This window comes from Scyliorhinus canicula, chromosome 9 (assembly GCF_902713615.1).
Source record: "Scyliorhinus canicula chromosome 9, sScyCan1.1, whole genome shotgun sequence".
Lineage (NCBI taxonomy): Eukaryota > Metazoa > Chordata > Chondrichthyes > Carcharhiniformes > Scyliorhinidae > Scyliorhinus > Scyliorhinus canicula.
In genome coordinates, this window is record NC_052154.1 from 169681149 (window position 1) to 169704155 (window position 23007).

A 23007-nucleotide genomic window follows, 5' to 3' on the forward strand; every position below is an offset into this window, starting at 1 on the left:
TGTGCCAAAATTGGAAGAACGAGTTAAGCAACAGCATGACACTATTATACTGACAGAAACCTACATTTCAAACTCTTCCATCATCAGTCTTGTGTATGTCCTGCCCCACAGGTGGGGCGAAGTTGACGGTACTGTGGTCTACAATCAATCAGCAGATGTTGTCCTGGGAGTCAACATTGATTCCAAACCACTCCACATTGACTCCAGATCCCATGAAGACTAATAGCAAAAGTTCCAATGGGGGCAAGGATACCTCCCACTGATTGCTACCTACTATTCTCTTTCAGCTCATGAATCAATACACTTCCATGCTGAATGCCCCTTGGAAGAATCTCTGAAGGTAGCCATAGCACAAATTATACTTTGGGTGGGGGACCTCAATAGCCATCACCCAGAATTACTTGGCAGCATCATTACTGACCGAGATAGCCGAGTCCTGAAGCATTAACCTACCAGACTGGGCCTGTGACAGGCGGTGAGAGAACCAACAAGGGAAAAACTTACTTGACCTCACCCTCACCAATCTACTTGTCCATGACAGTAATGCTAGGAGTCACCACCTCACAAAACTTGTGGCACAGTGGTTAGCACTGCTGCCTCAGCGCCAGGGACCCAGGTTCAATTCCAGCCTTGCATTAACTGTCTGTGTGGAGTTTGCACTTCCTCCCTATGTCTGCATGGGCTTCCTCTGGGTCCTCAGGTTTCCTCCCACAGTCCAAAGATGTGCAGGTTAAGTTGTGGGGACATGGTAGGGGAGTGGGCCTAGGTAGGGCGCACTTTTCAGGGAGTCAGTGCAGACTCAGTGGCCCAAATGACCTCCTTCTGCATTGTAGGAATTCTATGATTTTATGAGTTGAAAGTTTTGTCTTTATAGAGAGGATACCATTGCATCTTTTGGCACCACTACTATGCTCAATGGGATAGATCCAGAATAGATCTAGCATCTCAACATTGGATGTCCATCAAGTACTGAGAGTCATCTTCAGCAACAGAATTGTATTCCACTCCACCACAATCTGTAACCCCATGGCCTGACACACCCCTCATTGTACCTTTACCACAAACCAGGGATCAACAGAAGCTGAAAGAGTATTTTAGAAGAGCATGCCAGGAGCAGCAACAAATTTACCTAAAAATGCGACGAACCCCGTGAAGCTATGACTTTGGACTGGATGTATGTTAAACAGCAGACGCAGCAGGCTGTAGAAAAAAGCTAAACAGTCCCACAACCAGTGGATTATATCAAAGCTCTGCACTCCTTGTCACATCTAGTATAAATAAATGATGGAGAATTAAACAACAGTGGAAGACGCTCTACAAAGATCCCCATATTCAATGATGGGGTACCCAGTACATTTGTGCAAGTGACAAAGCTGGAGTATTTGCACACATTTTCAGTTAGAAGTGCCAAATGTACAATTTTGGTGGCCTCCTAAAATTTCCAGCATCACATCAGTTTTCAACCAATTTGATTCACATCATATATCAAGAAACAGCTACATACGATCATCCGAATTAGGCCACTCGGCCCCTCCAGTCTTTTCCGCCATTCAATTAGTTCATAGCTGATACGATTGTAACCTCAACCCCACATTCCTGCCTGCCCCGATAACCTTTCACCCCCTTGCTTATCAAGAATCTATCTCTGCCGTAAACATATTCAAAGATTCTGCTTCCACTGCCTCTTGAGGAAAAGAGTTCCAGCAACCAAAGAAAATAAATCTTCTCATCTCTGTCTTAAATGAGCAACCCCCTTACTTTAAACACTGGACCCTAGTTCTTGATTCTCCCACAAGGGGAAACATCCTCTCCACATCCACCCTGTCAATGCCCATCAGGGTATTAACGGTCTCGATCAAGTCGCCTCTTACACTTGTAAACTCTAATGGATAGAAGATTAACCTCTCCAACCTTTCCTAAAAAGACATCCCCCCCATTTCTTGTATTAGTCTAGTAAACCTACTCTGAACTGTTTTTAACGCATTTACATCTTTCCTTAAATAAGGAGACCGATAGTGTAGAAAATACTCCAGATGTGGTCTCACCAATGTCCTGTACAACTGAAGCATAACCTCCCCACTTTGCATCAATTCCCCTCACAATAAATGGTAACATTCTAGAACATAGAACATACAGTGCAGAAAGAGGCCATTCGACCCATTGAGTCTGCACCGACCCACTAAAGCCCTCCCTTCTACCCTATCCCCGTAACCCAATAACCCCTCCTAACCTTTTTGGTCACTCAGGACAATTTATCATGGCCAATCCACCTAACCTGCACGTCTTTGGACTGTGGGAGGAAACCGGAGCACCCGGAGGAAACCCACGCACACACGGGGAGGATGTGCAGACTCCGCACAGACAGTGACCCAGCAGGGAATCGAACCTGGGACCCTGGCGCTGTGAAGCCACAGTGCTATCCACTTGTGCTACCGTGCTGCCTTCTTAGATTCTGTTAGATTTCCTGATTAATTGCTGTACCTGTAGCCTTACACCAAAGGCTATGGGTCCCAACAACATCCTGGCTGTAGTAGTGAAAACCTATGCTCCAGAACTCGGCGTTCCCTCTAGTCAAGCTGTTCCAGTAAAACTACAAGGCTGGCATCAACCCAACAAAGTGGAAAACTGCCGAGAAATGTCCTGTCCACAAAAACAGAATAAATTCAATCCAGCCAATTGTCACCCCATCATTCTACGCTCACTCATCAGCTAAGTGATTAAAGGTGTCATGAAGAGTGCTGTCACGCAGCACCTACTCAATAATAACCAGCCCACAGATGCTCATTTTGTATTCCACTATACAAAATGTGGATATTGCAGCCGTGGTCCAAGTGTGGACTAAAGAGCTGAGTTCCAGAGATGAGGTCAGTGTGACTTTTAACCAAGTTTTGACATTATGGAGCCGTGGCAAAATGGAAGTTGATGTGAATCAGGAGGAAAAATCACCACTGGTCGGAATCACACCCAGCACAAAGTTGTCGTTTTGGAGACCCAAAACATGGCTGCAGGAGTTCCTCGGGGCAGTATCCTAGGCCCAGTCTTCTTCAGCTTGGTTTCTTTCATCGAGTTTCTTTCCATCATGAGGTCAGAAATGGGGATTTTGATCACAATTGCACAGTGTTCAGTTCCATTCACAAGTCCTCAAGTAATGAAGTGGTGCATGCTTGCACACACAAACCTAGACAATATTCAGGCTTAGGCTAATAAGTGTTAAGTAATATTTACTGCACACAAATGCCAGGAAATATCCTTCACAAAAGAGAGTTTAACCACTGCCATCACTGAGCCCTCACCATCAACATCCTCGGGCTGACCAGGAACTTAACTAAACTAGCCATATAAATGCAGTACTGTGGACAACGGATCAGAGGCTGGGAAATCTCATCAACTGATCTCAAAAAGCCGAACCATCGTCTACAAGGCACAAGTCAGGATGGAATACTCTCCAAATGCCTAGTTAAGTGCAGCCCCAATAACACCCAAACTCAAGGTCGTCCGTGACATAGCAGCCCACTTGATTGGCATCCCATTCACCACAGTAAATGTTAATTACTTCCACCACAGATTCACAGTGGTAGTAGTATCTCTACAAGATGCACTGCAGTAATTTTCCAAGGCTTCTTCAACAGCGCCTTCCACACCCACGAGCTCTGTCATTTAGAAGGAGAAGAAGAGCAGGCATATAGGAACAGAATCAAGAGTCGGAATTGCAGCACAGAAGGAAATTTTTTTAAATGTTGACCTGTTACCCGTTCCATCATTCTATATCTCAAAAGGAATACAATGTAGTTACTATTACGTTACTTTATTCAACGAGTCATCCTTACCCTGTGCCCTGTGGATTACTCATTTTGATTGTTTGTTTCTTACTTCTTGCAGGTTCAAAGGGTCCTCAGCTGATCACAAATTGGGGACCAGCTTCCTTCACAGAGGCTGAGTTGACCCTACGGGAAAAGAGCTGGCAAAAACAGAAAAATAGTGCAATGCAGTAATCTGCCATGTCATAACAGATCAAAGTTTTGGACTGTATTTTGACTGATGGCTACACACTGGAAACAAATGCTACGGACATGTTCATTGTGGCAGCAGAACTGGTTTAAAACTGTGATGCAAAGAAGTATCTTGTGGTAAAATCTTAACATTCTGGGACCAAAAGTACGTTGGCACAAAGTAACGAACAGTTCATTTATAGTTGACATGAAGTTCGGTTCGACTTTTCAATCAATAGTGTCCTGTTAATTTTGATTACTTTTAAAGTCTGTAATTTTTATACTAGGCTTGAAAAGTCTGTTTTTTTTCCTAGCCTCTGCAGGAGGCTGCTGCAGTGTGTTATTAACTTTGCACTGGGCTGGATGTGTGACTGATTTGGTTTAATCACGTAATTGTGCAATGTCATAGGATAAGCTAGGCTCATGTTATTGCTTTCACTGCACTAGTCTCCGAAATTCACAATCTCTACTCTCCGCCTGAACTGTAACAAACAGCCAGCCAGGACTGTTTGCCAAATGTGATGGTGAATGTGCAGTGCAAATTTTCCCAAGTCACTCCAGTTAACTTGTTCATATGCAGGAGGAAAAAGGGAAATCCTACCCCATTTTTAATAACTTTCCTTTTACAATCACAATGCCATAACTGATCGCTAGCCCATGGATCTTGGCCTGTCAATGTTTAGCCTGTTTGATGTTCTGTTTCAGTATTACATACTATTTGTGACAGTGAAATCTCAACGTGTTTTTGTTCACCAAAATTTTAAAACGACCGTTTCTAGATTTTGTTTTGTTTGCTCCTTATTTGCAATCTCACAAGTATGATACTTTCCAAACCCTAAAATGATCAGACTATTTGGATTAAGGTTGAGCACCCACGTGTTTTTAACTAGAGGTGTCAGTAACAATAGATATTATGAGCAAAATGTACATTGACCAGTTGAACCGTTTGACGATTGGGGACATTGCTCCAACATGATATGGAATTATTGTCTTGCCAGAAGTTTTACTTTAGATAACAAGCATTAATGATTTGGAAAATATTTGGGCTGGATTCTCCGTAAGCAGGATCCTCCATTTCGCCAGCAGCGCACTCACTCCCGCGGATTTCCCGACGGCACAATGAGAAACCCCATTGGCTGGATGCCGGGATGGAGTTTCCCACTACCGGCGGGGGTGCACCGTATCCGAAAACGGGTGCAGCAGGATGGAGAATCCTGACCATTGTCTTCAGTGAAAATGCCAATTCTGTGCACGAGTTTAGGCTGTAGCTTCAGTACTTGTATCTCCTAATGTAATGAATAAATATTTGAATTTACTTGATTCATAGAGATGGTATTTAAAGAGCCTTTCAGGTTGTTCAACATAATTGTTCGCACCTAGCTAATAAATGTATAAAATTTGTGTTGACTCTTAAAGTAGGGCAAGTATGTATCCAAAAAAACAAAGATACAGGAATAAAAGCAAGACAAATCTAGCCAGTGTGCTTGATTACTTGTGCATTTTACACCGTACGTCTTTCAACCAATGGTTTGAGATACTTCTCAAAGTCCAGTGTCCTGTTCAGCTGAAAGTGAAGGAGATGTGTTTTGTTGATGTCCAGCAAGACGTTCTGAACATTGATTTCCTTGTCACTTAAATCTTCAAACCATGACCTTGTTTTTAAATGCGACCCCTGATCAGTTTTGCAGTGTGTACATAATTGGATTGAATACATAAAGATTCTCCCACCTGTGAGTGCCAATGGCCTTTTCATCAATGCAGCGTTGTTTCCAGAAATCAATCTGTTTTGTTTTCAAGAAGCAAGTCCAATGAGGAATAGCATCAAAGACAATACAACAAAATGGCCCATTATTGGAAATAACCATTTTGGAGAAAACGCCGATAAAGTCAAAGCAGCAAACGTCCAGGGGAAATTCATTACTACCAAAAATAGGACATGAGGAACCTGTACCCCAGCATTGCTACCCAAGAAATGTAGTTTTGCTTAATGAGCCCATGGAAAATTATTCTGCCAGAAATCATGTTGACAACTGATGCTGTGTCTTATTGTTTGAGTTGTTGGGGAGATGGATTACAGGATTGTCAAGTGAAGCGCCTTGTTGACCAGAACTACTTCTATTCAAAGATATGCATTGAACTGCTCAGTGCATTTATCCAGTTGTTAGCTCAGCCATGCAGAATCTTAGCTTGTTGACCTCAGTCAAGGTAGTCCCCTGCAATCCTAGCTTAAAAACAGGAAATTTGGACACAGTGCCCACTCCTGTTGACTATTTCATTGGAAGTGCACTTATGTAACTTTGAATGAGCATATTGGGATTCATGTTCCCCAACTCTCCACAACACCATCCTTCACCTTTCATCCGCTTATTAGGATCGTGTCCAAATGGACGAAGTACCAAGGTACAGCTGGCCATGACACCGCACCCCAAGAGGAGAGAAGAAACATTTGCAATTTTTTAATAGAAGAAGTCTGGGTTGATGCACATTCTTCAAAGAATACATTAGGAATTTTTTGGGAAAGTTTCTGTAGATTGCTGAAGGACACTTGTGAAATGGTAAAGCTTTGGGGAACTCTCACTTATTCTACAAAGACTAAATGATTTGAATAACTAACAAAAATAACTTGCATAATATCTGTGCAAGGCCAGTTTGAGAAATGTGTCGAACTTGCTGAGGAAATTTATCACAGCTGTCATTTTATTTGAATAAACGTCGAGACATAACTTCTCAAGCGTTTTCTCCCGGAGATCTTTATTTTGGCTAGAAATGAGTGATATTTGAAAATTAATTTTAATCAGTTTTTTAAACTTTGTTACATTGAATTGTCCTTTTAAGAAGGTAAATTGTTCTCTTTAGATTTGTCTTTTAACTTTGTCTATGTTATTGTGGAACAGCTCTCTGAGCTGTGTTCCACTAAGCTTCGATTTAAGTTGGGTCCTCATTAGTTCAAACTGAAATTAATCATTCACCATATTATTCTGAAACCAGCAGAGATCATCAAACTTCTGAATAGCTGGTGATTCACGCGTAGACATTTATCTAAAGTGCCAAGATCAGAAAAAGAATTGCTTTCTGAAGCTGTGCTGTACTGTTCTATGTTCTATGTTCTATGAAGCCTCTTTACATTTTACTCTTAACATGCTTCGATGAATATTGCTGTCCGAGATGTGTACCTGCAGGCAAGCTGGTATTTTGCAACTAGTTGTAAATCAGCATTACAACAGTGTTCAGTGCATAAAATAAAAATGAGACGTACTTTAAATGTTCAGCATGACTCCTGGCTTTTAATATATAAGATCATCCCTCTCCCAAACATTGCTCATCGTCACTGTGGCGACTAGGGGCTTTGCACAGTAGCTTCAGAGCAGAACTTAGGCCTGTAAATCCTGTTTGCATTGAGATTTTGCCTGAATCATATATTTAAAAAATATATTTCATTACAAACATGTATCAAAACAGGTTACAGCAAATAAACACCCGGGGAAACATACTTCCCAGCCTGAATCACTTGTAACAATTTATGTAAAATAATTACTCCAGTTCTTAATTAAATTGCTTGTGGGCCTTTTCGTAGTTGATCGGCAGGTGGGGTTAATGAGATGTGTTCTGTTTCCTCTCCCCCTGCTGTGTCAGTTGGGCAAAGTTTGGAACTGTGATGGGGATTTAAGCTTGTTCACTGGGTGTGTTGCAAACTTGGAAGCTTGTGTTTTCAAGAATCATATCGGCACAGGAATCCATAATGAATTTCAGGAAACCTCAGCACAAAGACTCAAAGGAAGTGGAAGGAAGTCCCACCTGTGAGTGCTCCACTGTTTTTCTTTCCTGCAATGTGTTGAGACCTGAATAATTTGTTTTTTTTGCAATCTTGTGCTTTCTGTGGCAGTTTGAAATCCGAACAGATTTATGTTTAAAAATAAGCAAATGAAGTAATTTTACAAGTTCAAAAATCATCTTTTATTGATGTTTATTATGGACTGTTTCTCCTCGGTGCAGAAGTATTTTTCCAAATATTTCATTTGCTTAGAAAATAGTATAACTTGTAAAATTGTGAATTCCTCTCAGTTAGTTGTTGTCTGTCCCTGTTTTAATCTGAAATTCAATGATTCAGTTTAAGTTGGTTCTGCCAAACTCCCTGTTGAACCTGATTTTGTGCCAACGATATGTTCTATTCAAGCCTGATGTGGGATAATTGTTATCAATAACTTTTTAAAAATATATTTTTATTTAAAAAGTTGCAGAACAACATAAACACCATGCAGTTCGTGAGCGTCAGTATAATGGATGTAGTGCCAACAATTTGTTTTTTAGGTTTTAGTAGCATCACCCTCCCCCCTACCCCCAGCTCCCTTTGCCTTTCTCTTTTCTCTACCCACCCACCCATCATCACCTCCCAGTTGCTGGTCACGAACAGGTCTTTAAAGATGGTGGTGAACTGTCTCGACCTGGAGTGAAACCCTTCTTCTGACCTTCTGATGGAAAATTAGATTTTTTTTCTCAGCTCAGGGGTTTCGCCAAGTTTGCCAGCCAGCCCGAAACCCGAGGTGGCGTTGCAGATCTCCACCCAAGTAGGAGTGGTGGACAGGCTATTAGGAAGACGAAGGCCATGATGTTGGCTCCCCTTCCCTCAAAGTTCTCCGGTTGGTTTGACAACCCGAAGATCGCTACCAGTGGGCGTGGTTTCACCTTGAACCTCGTGACCTCGCACATGGCTTCAAAGAACGTGCTTCAGAATCCAACCAGTTTTGGTCAGCACCAGAACAATCGGGCATGGTTAGCCGGACCCCTCTGGCATCGCTACCAGCTGTCTTCCACCCCTGGGAAGAACCCGCTTTTGCATGTCCTGGTTAGCTGTGCACTGTGCACCACCTTCAGTTACCTCAGGCCCAGCCTTGCACATGAGGAGGTGGAGTTCACTCTGTAAAAGATCTCACTCCAGAATCCTCCCCCTTTCCCGATACCTTGCTCCTCTTCCCACCTCCAGTTCTGTCCAGTGGGGCCCTTGATCGTCCAGTAGTTATCTGTGTATGTCTGCACACTTTCCCTCCTCTAACTCATCCTGTGATATTAATCTGTCTAGCAGGGTGTGCTAGGGTAACTGGGGGATTATTGGGACCTTTTATTAGGATTTTGCGACAGACCTGTCAACGCATCTCTTGGGGGCGCTTAACGAGGCGCTGGAGAAGGGGGAGCTGCCGGAGGCGATGACGCAGGCAGTGGTTGCGTTAATCGCGAGACGGGGGAAGGACCCGCTGGAATGTGGGTCGTATAGGCCCATATCGCTGTTGAATATATATGTGAAAGTGCTGGCAAAGTCGTTGGCGGGAAGGATGGAGGTTTGTGTCCCGGGGGTGGTTGCGGAGGACCAAACAGGCTTCGTAAAAGGCAGGCAGCTCTCGGGCAATGTCAGGAGGTTGTTAAATGTAGTCACGAATCTGCCGGGAGCCAGGTACTGGAGGTAGTGGACGTGGAGAAGGCATTTGACCGGATGGAGTGGCGGTACTTGTTTGAGGTTCTGGGAAGGTTTAGGTCTGGGCCGAGGTTTGTGGCATAGGTGCACCTGTTATATGTGACATCGAGGGCAAGTGTGCAGATGAATGACATGAGCTCACAGAACTTCGAATTACACCGGGGAACAAGGCAACTGTTGCCACTGTTGTTTGGGCTGGCTATAGAGCCTTTAGCAATGGCTCTTAGGGAGTCAACACAGTAAGGGATTGTGAGGGGACAGAGGGAAGATTGGATGTCGCTCTACGCTGACGACCTACTGCTGTATGTTTCAGACCCACTGGGGAGCATGGAGAGGATTATGGGCCTGCTGGGGAGGTTTGGGGTGTTCTCGGGGTGGGGATGGAGGAATGTTGAATGTAGGGAAAAGCGCCTAACTTCCCCAGGAAACTAAGGAAATGCGGAATGTCCACATTAACTCTTACCAACTTTTACAAATGCACCATAGAAAGCAGCCTATCTGGCTGCATCACAGCCTGGTATGGCAACTGCTCGGCCCAAGACCACAAGAAACTTTAGAGAGTCGTGAACACCGCCCAGTCCTTCACACAAACCTGCCTCCCATCCATTGACTCCATCTACACCTCCCGCTGCTTGGGGAAAGCGGGCAGCATAATCAAAGACCCTTCCCACCCGGCTTACTCACTCTTCCAACTTCTTCCATCGGGCAGGAGATACAAAAGTCTGAGGACACGCATGAACAGACTCAAAAACAGCTTCTTCCCCGCTGTTACCAGACTCCTAAACGACCCTCTTATGGACTGACCTCATTAACACTACACCCCTGTATGCTTCACCCGATGCCAGTGTTCATTTAGTTACATTGTATACCTGTGTTGCCCTATTTGTATTTTCTTTTATTCCCTTTTCTTTTCATGTGCTAAATGATCTGTTGAGCTGCTCGCAGAAAAATACTTTTCACTGTACCTCGGTACATGTGACAATAACCAAAATCGAAAGTGAAATGTTCCCGGTGAATGAGTTGGGAGAGCGAACCAATTAGGGCAACACGGTAGCATTGTGGATAGCACAATTGCTTCACAGCTCCAGGGTCCCAGGTTCGATTCCCGCCTTGGGTCACTGTCTGTGCGGAGTCTGCACATTCTCCCTGTGTCTGCGTGGGTTTCCTCCGGGTGCTCCGGTTTCCTCCCACAGTCCAAAGATGTGCAGGTTAGGTGGATTGGCCGTGTTAAATTGCCCTTAGAGTCCAAAATTGCCCTTAGTGTTGGGTGGGGTTACTGGGTTATGGGGATAGGGTGGAGGTGTGGGCTTGGGTAGGGTGCTCTTTCAAAGAGCCGGTGCAGACTTGATGGGCTGAATGGCCTCCTTCTGCACTGTAAATTCTATGAAATCTATGAAATTTAGGGGGGATGCCATTTAAGGTGACTAGGGATATGTTCAGATACCCGGGGATGTAGGTAGCGAGGGAATGGACGATACTCCACAAATGGAACTTAATGAAGCTGGTGGAAGAGGTCAGAGAGGATCTTGGGAGGTGAGACATGCTGCAATTGATTTTGGCGGGGAGGGTCCAAGTGGTAAAGATGAATTTTCTGCCAAGGCTCATGTTTATTTTCCAGGCACTCCCGATCTTTATCCCAAAGGCCTTTTTCGGAAACTGGACACAATTGTTTCGGACTGGGCGAGGATGGCGGCAAGAATTAGGAGGATCCTGCTACAGAGGCAGAAGCAGCAGGGGGAGTTGGCTTTGCCAAACCTGCTTCATTATTATTGGGCGGCGAATGTGGACAAGGTGCGGCAGTGGTGGGGAGGAGAAGGGGTAGAGTGGGTCAGGATGGAGGAGGAATTTTGGAAGGGGTCCAGTTTAGGGGCAATGGTGATGGCAGCGTTGCCAATGGCATCGAGTAGGTATTCAAGGAGCCTGGTGGTGCAGTCCACGGTGAAGATTTGGAACCAGTTGAGGAGGCATTTTAGGGTGGAGGGGATGATGGTGATAACGCCACTTGTGCGCAAGGATGAGCCTGATACAGTTCAAGGTTGTACACAGGGTATGTAATGTGGTGGTATGATTAGCATAGCTGCCTGTCATTGGTGCAGAACACCGGTTTACCATTGGCCCTGGTCGGTCATGTGCCTCTCGACCGGTTGGTTGAGACCAGTCATGTGACGGCTCCCCGATTGGTCGAGAGGCAGAGTTAACCCCGCCTCCAGGGCCGGATATAAATACCCAGTACTCCCGGTGGTCGTCCTTCTACTGTAATCGACCGCAGGGCTAACATCTAGTATATTAAAGCCATACTTTTGTTCAGCAACACGTCTCACGTTCAATTGATGGTACATCAATTTAATATACTAGAAATTTGAAGATGGAGCTCCGGATCAAGCCCGAATGCCTCCGCATCAGCCCGCAAACTCCGAACGCATCGGCAATCTTCAAGCATTGGCTGGCGTGTTTTGATAGCTATCTGGCGACCGCAAGCAGCCCCCCCACCATGGCACAGAAACTTCATATTCTCCATTCCAGCGTGGGCATGGCGGCCTACGCGATGATAGAGGAAGAAAAGGAATATGACGCGGCCATGGATACGCTAAAAGGACAATTTCTTAAGCCAGTAAACCGAGTGTTCGCCCGACATCTGCTGGCTACCAGACAACAGTTCCCCGGTGAGTCCTTAGATGATTTTTACCGGGCCCTCGCTGTCCTGGGGAGGAATTGCGCCTGCCTCCAAGTTTCAGCCACTGAGCACATGGAACTTTTGATCAGAGATGCTTACGTGGCTGGGATGCAGTCCGCCGCTATCCGCCAGCGGATGCTGGAAAAAGACGACCTCAGCCTAACTGAGGCACGGACTCCCTCCACCTCCCTGGAGGTCGCCGACTTAAACGCCCGCGCCTATGTCCCCAGCCACGCTGCAGCGCCCTGGGCCTCCTGGCACGCTTCCCCACCGCCATCCGCCGCTCCCGACCCCCCTCAGGCCTGCGCCACGGGACACCCCGACAAGTCCGCGGGGCCCCACTGCTATTTCTGTGGGCTTGCCAAACGCCCGCGATGCCCGGCCCGTTACGCCCTTTGTAAGAGCTGCAGGAAGAAGGGCCATTTTTCGTCGGTCTGCCACGCCAAATCGGTCGCTGCTGTGCCACGCAGCGACCAGTGATCTCCTCCTCCGGGCCCTTCCAGCGCACCGCGTCAATCTCCCCCCCCCCGCCCCCGGGCCCCTGCGCCCGGCCTGCGCGCCTCTCTGCCCCCACTCTCAGCCGCTCCGATCGGCCCGCCGGCACCGCTAACCCCGCCCCCAGAAACCACGAGGGTCCTGCGGGCGCCGCTATCTTGGGCCCCGGACGCCACGTGCGGGTCCTGTGCGCAGCCATCTTGGGGCCCCGACTCCACGTGCGGGTCCTGGGCGCTGCCATCCTGGACTGGCACACAAGGTCCTGCCAGCACCCACTCGGCCGAGGATGACGACTATGGATCTTCTCCACGGCTCGCGGCCATTCAGCTCAACCAGTCACGTCCACGCACGCTCGCCAAGACGACGACGCAAATCCACCTCAACGGGCATGAGACGGACTGCCTGCTGAACTCCGGGAGCACGGACAGCTTCGTACACCCTGACACGGTAAGACGCTGCGCGCTCCCTGTCCACCCTGTAAAACACAAAACCGGGTTAGCCTCAGGTTCGCACTCCGTCCACATCACCGGGTGCTGCATCGCGGACCTCACGGTCCAGGGGAAGGTTTTTAAAAATTATAAACTCCTTATCCTCCCCGACCTTTGCGCACCGGCACTCCTAGGACTGGACTTCCAGTGCAACCTGCAGAGCTTGACCTTCCAATTCGGCGGCCCTATACCCCCCCTCACTGTCTGCAGCCTCGCGTCCCTCAAAGTGGACCCCCCCTCCTTGTTTGCCAATCTTACCCCCGATTGCAAACCCGACGCAACACGGAGCAGACGGTACAGCACCCAGGACCGGTCCTTCATCAGGTCCGAGGTCCATAGGTTGCTGAAGGAAGGGGCCATCGAGGCCAGCAATAGTCCCTGGCGAGCCCAAGTGCTGGTGGTCCGGACTGGGGAGAAAAACCGGATGGTCATCGACTACAGCCAGACCATCAACCGGTTTACGCAACTGGACGTGCATCCTCTCCCCTGTATTTCCGCCATGGAAAACGAGATTGCGAAATACAAAGTCTTCTCCACGGTGGACCTCAAGTCCGCTTATCACCAGCTCCCCATCCGCGCGAGTGACCACAAGTACACCGTGTTCGAGGCAGATGGGCGCCTCTACCACTTCCTCAGGGTTCCATTCGGTGTCACAAATGGGGTCTCAGTCTTCCAACGGGAGATGGACCGAATGGTCGACAAGCACGGTTTACGGGCGACCTTCCCGTATCTCGATAACGTCACCATCTGCGGCCACGAACAGCAGGACCACGACATCAACCTCCAAAAATTCCTCCGAACCACAAAACTCCTTAACCTAACTTACAATAAGGATAAGTGCGTGTTTAGCACCGACCGTCTAGCCATCCTCGGCTACGTAGTGCGTAACGGAGTGATAGGCCCCGACCCCGAAAGCATGCGCCCCCTGATGGAACTCCCTCTCCCCAATACCCTCAAATCCCTCAAACGCTGCCTGGGTTTCTTCGCTTACTACGCCCAATGGGTTCCCAATTACGCCGACAAGGCCCGTCCCCTCATTCAGTCCACGACCTTCCTGCCGTTGACAGAGGTCTGCCAGGCCTTTAGCTGCATCAAAGCGGACATCGCAAAGGCCACGATGCGCGCCATCGATGAGTCCCTCCCCTTCCAGGTCAAGAGCGACGCATCAGAAGTAGCTCTGGCGGCCACCCTGAACCAAGCGGGCAGACCCGTGGCCTTCTTCTCCAGAACCCTCCAGGCTTCCGAACTCCGCCACTCCTCAGTGGAAAAGGAAGCCCAGGCCATAGTCGAAGCTGTGCGACATTGGAGGCACTATTTGGCCGGCAGGAAGTTTACCCTCCTCACAGACCAACGGTCAGTAGCTTTCATGTTCGATAATGCACAGAGGGGCAAGATTAAGAACGACAAGATCTTGCGGTGGCGGATCGAGTTGTCCACGTACAACTACGATATCTTGCATCGTCCTGGGAAGCTCAATGAGCCTCCTGATGCCCTGTCCCGCGGTACCTGCACACGGACCTCTGCCATCCAGGGGTGACCCGTTTCTATCATTTCATAAAGACCCACAACCTGCCCTACTCCATCGAGGAAGTCAGGACAGTAACCCGTGACTGCCACATCTGCGCAGAGTGCAAACCGCACTTCTACCGCCCCGAGCGCGCAAATCTGATCAAAGCATCCCGCCCCTTCGAACATCTCAGCATAGACTTCAAGGGGCCCCTTCCCTCTAGCAATTGCAACATTTACTTCCTGACGGTGATCGATGAATACTCCCGCTTCCCCTTCGCCATTCCCTGCCCCGACATGACCACATCGACCGTCATTAAGGCCCTCCTCTCCATCTTCTCCCTGTTCGGCTACCCCGCGTACATACACAGCGATCGGGGGTCCTCATTTATGAGCGAGGAGCTGCGTCAATTCCTGCTCAGCAGGGGCATTGCCTCTCGCAGGACGACCAGCTATAACCCCCGGGGTAACGGACAGGTCGAGCGGGAGAATGGTACCATCTGGAAGACCATCCTACTGGCCCTCCGGTCCAGAGATCTCCCTATTTCCCGATGGCAAGAGGTTATCCCCGATGCCCTACATTCTATCCGCTCCCTCCTCTGTACCACAACTAATCAGACACCTCATGAACGTCTTCTTGTTTTCCCCAGGAAGTCGTCCTCCGGATCCCCTCTCCCGACGTGGCTGGCCGCCCCCGGACCCATCTTGCTCCGGAAGCATGTGCGGGTGCACAAGTCCAGTTACTCCACGCTAACCCGCAGTATGCGTACGTGAAGTACCCCGATGGTCGGCAGGACACAGTCTCCCTCCGGGACCTGGCACTCGCCAGCGTGCGGCCTTCCCCCCCCTTCACCACAGACCCCCACCCTGCCCCTTTTCCCCCAGCGCCCCACCCAGGCCACCCCTTCCCCATCCATGGCGTCTCCACCACCAGCCCGGGGTACGGAGACAGTTCAAGGACCATCGCTCCCGGAGTCCAGGACATCAGCTGAACCACCACCATCGGCTGAACCAACGTCACCAACTCCCCTGCGGCGGTCTGCCAGGACGTCACGGGCAACGAAAAGGCTGATCGAGTCCATTTAACTTCAACACCACCATGGACCTTGTATGGACACTATGTACTGTTGCTAAATGTCTGGGCCAGTGGGAAGCCAAGGATACATTTTTTTTCTCTCCTTTCTACTCATACCACCAGTTCTCTCCCCCCCCCCAACTCTCGATGTCAACCCCCCCCCCCCCCCGGCTTCTTTCTCAGCAAGGGGTGAATGTGGCGGTATGATTAGCATAGCTGCCTGCCATTGGTGCAGAACACCGGCTTACCATTGGCCCTGGTCGGTCATGTGCCTCTCGACCGGTTGGTTGAGACAAGTCATGTGACGGCTCCCCAATTGGTCGAGAGGCTGAGTTAACCCTGCCTCCAGGGCGGGGTACAAATACCCAGTACTCCCGGCGGTCGTCCTTCTACTGTAATCGACCGCAGGGCTAACATCTAGTATATTAAAGCCATACTTTTGTTCAGCAACTCGTCTCGCGTTCAATTGATGGTACATCACGTATAACTCAGACAAGAGTGAATGGGTTCTTCCAAGGGGTGGCAGATGAGTGTGAGAGGTGTGGACGGGGGCAAGTGAATTACACACTCATGTTCTGGGGCTGTGACAAGTTGGAGCGATTCCAGGCGCGAGTGTTTGCGGCCTTAGCACGGATAGTGGGGGAGGAGGCGGAGCCGGATCCTTTGGTGGTGATATTTGGAGTCTCGGAGAAGTCGGAGCTCATGGAGAGGAGGGAGGCCGATGTCGTGGCCTTCGTCTTTCTGATTGCACGGCGGCGAATGTTACTGGAGTGGCTGTCAGCAATGCCACCGGTGGTAGTGGCCTGATTGGTTGACCTGTATGATTTCCTGCTGCTGGAGAAAATACAGCTAAGGGGCTCAGCTGAAGTGTTTGAGGCAAGGTGGGGGATGTTCCTGACTGTGTTTGAGGAGTTGTTCATCGTGGGGGGAGGAGGGGTGAAAAATGGAAGAATTTGTCCAAACTGTATAGTGGATTGTTGGGAAGCGTGTTTCCAGGTTTGCTTATAAGAACATAAGAACATAAGAACTAGGAGCAGGAGTAGGCCATCTGGCCCCTCGAGCCTGCTCCACCATTCAATGAGATCATGGCTGATCTTTTGTGGACTCAGCTCCACTTTCCGGCCCGAACACCATAACCCTTAATCCCTTTATTCTTCAAAAAACTATCTATCTTTACCTTAAAAACATGTAATGAAGGAGCCTCAACTGCTTCACTGGGCAAGGAACTCCATAGATTCACAACCCTTTGGGTGAAGAAGTTCCTCCTAAACTCAGTTCTAAATCTACTTCCCCTTATTTTGAGGCTATGCCCCCTAGTTCTGCTGTCACCCGCCAATAGAACAGTACAGCACAGAACAGGCCCTTCGGCCCTCAATGTTGTGCCGAGCCATGATCACCCCACTCAAACCCACGTATCCACCCTATACCCATAACCCAACAACCCCCCCTTAACCTTACTTTTATTAGGACACTACGGGCAATTTAGCATGGCCAATCCACCTAACCCGCACATCTTTGGACTGTGGGAGGAAACCGGAGCACCCGGAGGAAACCCACGCACACAGGGGGAGGACGCGCAGACTCCGCACAGACAGTGACCCAGCTGGGAATCGAACCTGGGACCCTGGAGCTGTGAAGCATTTATGCTAACCACCATGCTACCCTGCTGCCTAACACGTTTGTAATACTCCAAATATCACCACCATGCTACCCTTATACACGTTTGTAATAAAATGCATTAAAAAAAAATAACATCCCCAGCAGGTGTGGGGCCAGTTCTGCCGCAAACTTTTTATGGAAGTCCACCGGAAACCCATATTGTCCGGCATCTTCCTAGGATTTCATGGCTTTAATGCACTCCATGACCTCTTCTAACCCCAATGATGCTTCCAGTCCCTGCACCTTTTTTGCTCCCCCACTGCTGGGGGAGTAGCCTGACCAGGAACTGCTTTATCTACAAGTACCCCTCTGGGAGCGATGTGTACAGTCTCTGGTGGATGTCTGTAACCCCACCCCCTGCACTGGGCTGGTCTTGTCCACAATGTCGTAGAAGGTCCCCAAAATGCCTAACCTTGCACTTCTTTGCATTGAACTTCATCTGTCACCTATCTTCCCACTCCACCAACTAGTCTGTGTCCTTTTGAAGTTCTACACTGTCTTCTTCACAGTTTACAATGCTTCCAAGTTTTGTGTCATCCACAAACTTTTAAATTGTCCCCTGCACATTAAGACCTAGACCATTCATTTATATCAGGAAAAGCAAGGGCCCCAATACTGACCACTGGGATATGTAATGATCTGTATATCTGCAGATATGTAAAGGTGATGTGGAGATGCCGACATTGGACTGGGGTGAGCACAGTAAGAAGTCTTACAACACCAGGTTAAAGTCCAACAGGTTTGTTTCAAACACTAGCTTTCGGAGCACTGCTCCTTCATTCACCTGAGGTTGACGTCTTACGGTATGTAAAGGGTTAGCAACTGCATCATAGTGTTAGACAACCACCAGGTGGCAGCACTTGATTCAGGGATATAAACTGAACTTGGAGGATCTTGAGTCTCTTCGAACCAGGAGTGACTAGACAGCAGAGTGTTGGAGAGATATAGCTTAGTTGGCACGTGTAGTTAATCATAGTTAATACATTTTCTGATTTACTTTATCATCAGTTATAGTTCTGTAAGAGTGAACAAACTCATTACTTTATATTTGTTATTCATTAAATCTAATTTGCTTTAAATTGGAGCTTAGTAGTTTCATTGAAATCTAACCATCAGACCATTCTGGAAGTAAAGCAAAGAGTAACGACATATTACGATCACGTAATATAACAGGATATACCATTACAAACCTTCCAGCTCAATAAATATCCATTGACAGTTACTTTCTTTCCCATGACTCAACCAATTTTGCATCCTCTGTTATAATTCCCTATATGTTACAGGTGCCAAGAAACACCACGCTCAAAATAGGACTCTGTTTTAGTCCCGTTGAATCTCACCACTAGAGTTTTTGATATGTAGGAGAATTTGAGAGAAGCATTGACTTGCCCTTCAGTGAAACCAGTGGTGATTGGTGGAGGTTATCTGCTAAACATTGTCCTTATTTATGTTTAAAACTTAGGTTCACTTTTCTCTCCCTCAAACAAAGTGTGAAATTCAATCACATTATGATCACTGCTACCTTCACTATGAGGTCATTAGTTAATCCTGTCTCATTGCACATTACCAGATCTGGTATAGCCTGCTCTCTGGTGCTAAAATGTGCTGCTCCAAGAAACTGTCCCCAAAACACTCTTGTAAACTCATCATCCTGGCTACCTTTGCAATCTGATTTGTGAAATATACACATAGATTAAAATCACCCATTATTATCTCCGTACTTTTTCTCAAGCCCCCATTATTTCTTCCTGTATATATTCTATGGGTTGCGGGTCCTATAAAACACTTCCACAATTGACTTCTTGCCTTCACTATTTCTCATCTCTATTAAGACTAATTCTACATTTAGATCTCCAGAACTAAGGTCATTGTTAATTAACAAAGCTACCCCTTCACCTTTTCCCAGCTCCCTGACCTTCCTAAATATCTTATATCCTTGAATATTCAGGTCACAGCCTTTGTCATCCTGCAGCTGTGTCTCTGAAATGGCAAACAGATCATATTTCTTTTTTCGTTGTCAAATCATCTGTTTTTATTACAAATGCTACTTGCATTCAGAAACAGAACCTGGTTTTTTTTGTTACCTCTAGGCTTCGGTTTGTACATTCTTGTCTTTTACCGGCACATTCTGATGATCATTTCTCTTATCCTTTTGCCTTGTCTTCTCTCTTTAATTATCGAGCTTTTGGTGTCAGGCAGTGAGTTACTCACCACAGCCTCTGACCTGTTTTGTAGCCACAGTATTTATATGGCTGGTCCAATTAGGTTTCTGATCGATGGTGAGTTCCAGAATGTTGATGATTGGGGATTCCGCAATTATAATGCCATTGAATAAGGTGGTGGCAGAGTGGTATATGGTTGAAAGGGAATTGCCTACAAGAGCTCTCAATATTTTCCTTTCAAGAACAACTGCTTAACTTTAGTTCGAGCTCCCAAACCCTGCAATTGTGCTGAATTTTGTTTCAGATCAGACCAGAGCATTAATAATTAATCCACATGCATTTTACACCAGATTATTTCACCCTGTTCATGCGACGTCAGTGTTGCAGAGACGCCGCTGTTCAAATTGTCTGCCAGCTATCTAACGTTAGAAAAGAGACTTTGCTAGCTGTAAAATTCTTTGGAACAACTTAAGATTGTTAAAGGTGTGATGTAAATGCTTTGCACACTTTGTGCTCTCTCTCTCTCTTTGCTGCCCCCCCCCTCCCATTTTGTCTTCTTGTCCCAATTTAACTAGTTAATTGCAAAGTTGTGAATTATGTGCAGATTAAATCATATCAGTGGCAGTAAAAAAGATTAAATCAACAGACGTCATTGAATTCAGAACAGTGATGAATTGCTTCCTAACCCCCCAAAATTACTGATCTGCCATTTGCAAACCTCTGGGCCATTTAATTCAAGTAGGACAAACCGTCAAGCAGGAAATAGTTGCTTTAGATTCACAGCATTGAAGTTATAGCTGATTCCACGGTTGTAGCTTAGACACCGGTTTTTAGTTAGTTTAATGAGTCAGTTTTCCAAGAACATGCTGTTGAATGTCACAACAGCTGGTTGCTGTAGCTGCCAACACAAAGCACTGGGCTCATTGGTATTTCGCACGTACCAGGAGGCAGAATGCTCGAGTGCTCTTTCAAAAGTGAGAGAGAATTTTAATGTGTAGGCTCTGCTCTCTGTAATCGGAGATGCACTGCTGTAAATTATGGCATTTTACACACCAGTCGAGTTCGCAGTCACGTAGCTGTCATGATAACCTAATAATCTTTATTAGTGTCAAAAGTAGGCATACATTGATACTGCAATGAAGTTACTGTGAAAAGCCCCTAGTCGCCACACTCTGCCGCAATGTGTGGGTACACACAGGGAGAATTCAGAATGTCCAATTTTGCTAACCAGCTCGTCTTTCGGGACTTGTGGGAGGAAACCCACGCAGACACGGGGAGGACGTGCACACTCCGCGCAGACAGTGTCCCAAGCCGGGAATCGAACCAGGGAACCTGGCGCTATGAGGCAACAGTGCTAACAGCTGGATAGGTGAAAAGTCAAATTTGATCACTGGAGTTGACAACTTTAATTTACGTAGCACCTTTAACGTGGAGACGGGCCATAAAATACTTGACCAGGTTAGTTTGACATACACTTTGAGCAAAGGATATGTGGAGGAGTGGCTAAAATCTTGCTCAAAGGGAAAAGAAGAGACAGGAGTAGAGGTTTGGGGGATGGGGGGATTCCAGAGCATAGAGCCTAGAAGACCTGAACATATCTGCCAACAGTGAAACAACGGAACCGGAAGATGCAAAATGACAGGTTTTAGGTGGTTGACAAAAAGGCCATGGCCATTGAAAAGAATTTAAACACAAGCATACAAATTTTAAATTTACCATGTTGAGGGACCAGTAGCCAATCTAAGTAAGGGGACATAGGGTGATGGGGACTAATTTTCAGATAGATAGAGCTGCAGTTTTGCATGAGCTGAGGTTATGGGGAGGCCTTACCAGTAAGGGGGACATTGGAAACATCTAGTCTCCAGGCGAAAGCTGTAGCTGAGGAATACTGAGCTATTTTTAAAAAGTGAGTACTGGAGTTTTCCAAATAAATATATTTACAGTATTTTAATATTTATTGAAGTTGAGATCTCCAAGCTGTTTGCAAATACTGCAGAATACATTTTTGTGCCACAAATCGGGTTGACCCTGATACAGAAGTTGTTTTGACATGTTTAAAATTCATGGGGTATTATAGGAGCATACGACTGAGGAGCAGGCCATTTGGCCCAGCTAGCCTGCTGATTCGGTTGTGGTCTCAAACTCCACCTTCCTGGGTGCTCTTTCAAAAGAGCCAGTGCAGACTCGATGGGCCGAATGGCCTTCTTCTGCACTGTAAATTCTATGATTCTACCTGAAACACTGCCCCTTGTCAATCAAATTCCTATCTAACTCAGTCTTGAATAAATTTAACGACCCAGCCTCCAGACAAATGACACTCCGAGAAAATTTCTCCTCGCCTCTATTTTAAAAAGGAGACCTTCAACTGTATCCTCTAGTTCTAGTCTCCCTCACATGAGGAAACAACTCCCAGTAGCTACCCTATCATGTCCCCTCATGATCTTGTATGTTTCATTGAGATCCCAATCACCTCTTTTTCTTCTGAATCAAATGGGTATGGGCCTAACCTGTAGAACCTGTTTTCATCAGATTAGCCCTTGATCCCAGGAGTGATTTGAGTGAACCTTCTCTGAATTATTTCATGCGGTTATATCCTTTGTCAAACAAGGAGACCAAAACTGTACAGAGTGCTCCTGATATAGTCTCACCAAGACCCTCTCTAGATGCAGTAAATACTTCCTTTTTAGAACATAGAACATACAGTGCAGAAGGAGGCCATTCGGCCCATTGAGTCTGCACCGACCCACTTAAGCCCTCACTTCCACTCTATCTCCATAACCCAATAATTCCTCCTCACCTTTTTTGGTCACTAAGGGCAATTTATCATGGCCAATCCACCTAACCTGCTCGTCTTTGGACTGTGGGAGGAAACCGGAGCACCCGGAGGAAACCCACGCAGACACGGGGAGAACGTGCAGACTCCGCACAGATAGTGACCCAGCGGGGAATCGAACCTGGGACCCTGGCGCCCTGAAGCTACGGTGCTAACAACTGTGCTTTTATATTCCATTCCCCTTGCAAGAAACACCCACTTTCCATTTATCTTCCGAATCCATTGTTGCACCTGTGTACTAACATGTGATTCCTGTACGCGGGCAGCCAGGTCCCCCTATACCACCGAGTTCTGCAGTCTCTCTCCATTTACAGTAAGAAGTCTTACAACACCAGGTTAAAGTCCAACATGTTTGTTTCAAATACTAGCTTTCGGAGCACTGCTCCTTCCTCAGGTGAATGATTCACCCCAGTCCAACGCCGGCATCTCCACATCATCTCTCCATTTAAACCGTGTACCGCAAAGTGGGCAAGTTCACACTTTCTCACTTCTGCCACATATTTGCCCACTCACTTAATCGATATGCGTTTGTGGGCTCTTTACCTCATCTCGGCAGCTTATGTCTCTCTATCTTGGTGTCATCAACAAATTTAGCTACAATACATTCAGTCCCTTTATTCAGGTTTTGATATAGATTGTAAATAATTCAGGCCCCAGTA

General features: G+C 47.0%; 1 protein-coding gene across 2 annotated transcripts in view; it reads left to right on the forward strand.

The window, feature by feature from the left end:
• LOC119971893 (switch-associated protein 70-like) overlaps window positions 1-6717 on the forward strand; it is a 251970-nt gene extending 245253 nt beyond the window's left edge. For both annotated transcript variants that reach the window (XM_038808175.1, XM_038808174.1), the window contains one exon: window positions 3880-6717. In XM_038808175.1, coding sequence (XP_038664103.1) covers window positions 3880-3992 — 113 coding nt within the window. In that variant the 3' untranslated portion in view covers window positions 3993-6717. The remainder of the gene's footprint in view (window positions 1-3879) is intronic.
• Window positions 6718-23007: the final 16290 nt, after the last annotated feature.